General features: G+C 41.2%; 1 protein-coding gene across 2 annotated transcripts in view; it reads left to right on the top strand.

The window, feature by feature from the left end:
• The first annotated feature begins 1464 nt into the window (after window positions 1–1464).
• Window positions 1465–4176, top strand: part of LOC108251056 (zinc finger protein 239-like) — a 6514-nt gene continuing 3802 nt past the window's right edge. For both annotated transcript variants that reach the window (XR_005234220.1, XM_025002849.2), the window contains exons 1-2: window positions 1465–1974; window positions 2849–2965. Coding sequence is in view for 1 of the 2 variants with exons in the window: in XM_025002849.2 (XP_024858617.2) it covers window positions 1842–1974; window positions 2849–2965 (250 nt within the window). In the remaining variant the exon portion in view is untranslated. The remainder of the gene's footprint in view (window positions 1975–2848; window positions 2966–4176) is intronic.

The raw sequence follows: 4176 nt of genomic DNA, 5'->3' as shown, positions 1-4176 counted from the left end.
AGTGGCTGGGGAGAGGGAAGTCTGGGTCTCCCTGCTTAGGCTGCTGCCCCCGCGACCCGACCCCGGATAAGAGGAAGAGGATGGATGGATGGATGATGGATGGATGGATGGATGGATGGATGGATGGATGGATGGATGGATGGATGGATTATCAGATGGATGGATGGATGGATGGATTATCAGATGGATGGATGGATGGATGGATGATGAAGTTTGAAACAATCTTGTGTGTTTTTGTGATCACCTCTGGGTGAAACGTTGGTGATGGTGTTTCTAGTTTAGTTTTACTGGTTTTTTTATCAGAAACAGATTATGTTGATAACCTTTAGATAAATGTACCAGAGTTAGTCATAAATGTACCAGAGTTAGTCAAGAGGCTATTTTTCATCTGCTGGCCTTGACAGATGTTATAAATCACCCTAAAAACGAAATATAAGATTACAGCATCATTTTTTTAGTTTTCTTATGAATCCAACAATGAAAGGAAATTTATTTTTTTAGTGTTTATTTTGTTGTCAAACTATCAGAAAAAAATTAAAACTCACTGGAGATAAAAATTTATATACATTAAAAACTATTTATATTTAGGAAACAAAAACTGAACTGTTTATTGCAGTTAAAACTGCAGCTCCTCGGTCCTGGTCCTAGTCCTGGTCCTGGTCCTGGTCCTGGACCTGGTCCTGGTACCAGTCTTGGTCCTGGTCCTAGTCCTGGTCCTGGTCCTGGTCCTGGTCCACCACCCTGCCGGTTTCAGGTGTTTCTCTGTTCTGACTCATCCGAGTGATGAACAGGCTGCTGCAGAACCTGAAGAGCAGAGAAACACCTGAAACCTGCAGGAGGGTGGACCGGGACCTGGACTGGGACCTGGACCAGGACCGGTTTGAGCTGTTTTCTGACCAGGTCAGGGTTGCCAGATAGGAAATGAGGAAACTACTATTGCTTTAAAATCATTGTATTAGTAATAAACTTAATGACAATCTGTCATTGATGAAATGTGTTTTTATAAATTAGTTATTTTTTCTTTATTCTTCAGGTTATATTTGTCCTAAACTCTAAAATGTCATTATTTATTTGTGTTTCTACATGATTAATTTGTCTTATTACACCTAAAAACAAAGTTTTATATATATATATATATATATTTAATTTTGGCCCCCAGGTGTGAGTTTGACTCTCAGGGACCCTAAAATTATCTTATAAATCTGATAATTATCATATATTTGGCAGTCTGGGCCTGCCGTGTTGTTCTCATTCCCACAAAGTTTCCCTAATTAAAAGTTTTTACTGTTTTTACAGATTTATGTAAAGGTTTGAAATTTTTGATTTTTGTCTTCTTAAATCTAATCATTACACTAAGCCTAAAATTAAATTAAATTAAATGTTGATAAATCATTAGCAAACAGTTAATTGTTTGTTTTTTGGGGTTTTTTTTTAAGAACAAAATTTTTTAGATTTGTTTTAATTAAAGTGTTTTACATGTTTACCAGCACAACAATCAGATGTTGTAATTTATTAGACAAACTTTAGGAGTTTTATTTGAAAAAAAGAACTGTTTTTGTTAAACCACTACAGCTGGTGTCGCAGCACATTCTTCAGTGTTTGAATAATAAATATTAGGGATAAAAAACATAGAAAAGATCAAATTAGTTTGAAATCCTGAGATCAGCAGCATCAGAGATGATAAGGATCATTTTCAGAGATGTTCGGGTGCAGCGTCTCTGTCCGGAGTGAAGGGGGCAGCAGCGTGCCACTGCGCATGCTCAGTCTGAGCGAAGAAGAAGAGAAGCAGGAAGCAGAAAGCCGCGCAGACGGCTCGCTTCAGATGGACATTCAGAGGGAAAATGTCTTCAGATTCTCACCTGAAGGAGCTTCTCAGAGAGAATCACCGATCGATCGATCATCGGCCCGAACCGCCGGAGATCCGCCGGGACCAGAACCAGAACCCGAACCGGGAGCTGCACAGAACCTCTGCAGGTACAAACCCTGATGGATCAGAACTTCTTTCTCACACATCCATCTGTTCTAACACACGGTTCCTGGGACACATTAATGTCCAGAGTTTACAGGGTTCGGGCCCACAAAGAACCAGAACCAGAACCAGGAGGTCCAAAAGCTGCAGACGCTGCCGCTCGTGCGGAATCTGCCGCGTTTGTCGCTCCTGCCGCGTCTGCCGCCTGCGCGTTTTTCTGCTGCTGTTTATTTTTTTTACAAAAACAAGAATTCAGAAAGAAAACCTGAGTGGATATAAACGGATATAATGATACAGGTTTAAAACTCTTATTTAAATATGAAAAATTAAACAAACTTTAAATTCTAAATGTATTTAGTCTTAATTTACAGCTGAAGTCAAAAAAACATCAGGTTTTTCATTTTATCTCAGTATGAGACATTTCAGGCTGCAGGAATTCTGGAGGACCTGAAAAATGAGCCGAGATGAGTTTAATTTCACGATAAACGTGTTTTTCTCAGGCTGGCAGATCTGAACCACATTTAATTTTCACTCCGATCTGTCAGCTGGTCCTGATGAGAATCTGAGTAAAAACAAAGTTTCTGTAGAATTTAGTTTGTGTTGATTTAAAGAAAAAAATGATCTAAAATCATTCAACAGACTTATTTTAGGTAAATCAGATTTTAATCTTCTTTAATTTAGTTCATTACTGATAATATAAAAAGCAGTTTTTATTTTGAATCCTGTTCATCTTTCTGCTCTTTGAGCTCCATAAAATTAAATTTATGTGAAGAAACGAAACGGGGGCTTTTTATCAACTTTCACTTCTTTCTGGTTCAGCTGAACATCTTCTGTAAGTTTTCTAATAGAATAAAAATGAATTATTTTTTTCTTCTCCAGACCAACAGCATCATGTCTGCACAAAGGAGGAGGAACCAGAACCCGCTCCGGTTAAAGAGGAACCAGAACCTCTGAACATCAAGGAGGAACTGGAGGATGAAGAGCCGCCTGCTGACGGTTCGTTGACTTCCTGTCAGGACGGCCTGACAGGTTCTGTTTGTCCGGGTCCGCTGTCCGACACCTGGAGGTCCGGTTCGGCTCAGTTCGGTCCGGTCCGGTCTTTGTGTCCAACTGACAGAGTTTCTAGAAATGTTCTGTCTGGGTCGTTGTGTTCCAGTTTTTGGTGTTTTCTGAGCGCATCGACATGAATGCATGAATGCAGGAATGCAGGAATGTATGAATGTATGAGTGCATGAATGTATGAATACATGAATGCATTCATGCAGGAATGTATGAATGCATGAATGTATGAATGCATGAATCAATGAATGTATGAATGTATGAATGCATGAGTGCATGAATGTATGAATGCAGGAATACATGAATGTATGAATGCATGACTACATGAATGCATGAATACACGAATGCAGGAATGCATGAATAAATGAATGCATGAATCAGTCTGACAGGTGAGATTTTAACCTTCGGTTTAGTTTTTCTCCTGTGAATTGGAGGCCATATTGAACCCGAACACTTTGATCCTTTTCAGCTGATTTTTGTGTCACACAGGCAGCTGTTCGAACTCAGAGAGTCTAATTCAGGCTTTCACCACTAAGTGAAAGGGTTATTTTACCGTCTGTCCCGCCTCAATCCAGAACTTTAAACTGATTTTCTGTCGTTAATAAAGTTCTTCTAACGATAATCCACGAGTCAGAACCGCAGCCAGGCTGAGAGCTGAAATCTGTCAGATATTTTAAAACTCATATTTCACAAATAGGAGGGCTGATGGTTTGGGCTCCTCTGTAGACCAGAGGACAGCTGTTTACCCAGAATGCACTGCAGCTGTCAGCACGGAGGTGGAGGGCTGATGGTTTGGGCTCCTCTGTAGACCAGAGGACAGCTGTTTACCCAGAATGCACTGCAGCTGTCAGCACGGTGGTGGAGGGCTGATGGTTTGGGCTGATTCTGGAGTCAGATGTGAGGCCATCTGTCCGACAAACAGGACAATGATCCCAAACACAGCAGAACGGTCCAGAACCAGAACCTCAGAGAGCTGAGCTGAAGCAACGCTGGACAGAAGAGTGGGCCACAACTCCTCCACAACCAGGAACCCACTGAGAGTTCTGCTGCTGGAGGAGGTTCTGCTGGGTCAGGAGCTGGAACCAGGTTCTGTTGGGTCAGGAGCTGGAACCAGGTTCTGTTGGGTCGGGAGCTGGAACCAGGTTCTG

The sequence above is a fragment of the Kryptolebias marmoratus genome, linkage group LG16, assembly GCF_001649575.2.
Source record: "Kryptolebias marmoratus isolate JLee-2015 linkage group LG16, ASM164957v2, whole genome shotgun sequence".
Taxonomy (NCBI): domain Eukaryota; kingdom Metazoa; phylum Chordata; class Actinopteri; order Cyprinodontiformes; family Rivulidae; genus Kryptolebias; species Kryptolebias marmoratus.
The sequence above is the reverse complement of the archived record's forward strand: the minus strand, read 5'-3'. Positions and strand labels throughout refer to the sequence as shown.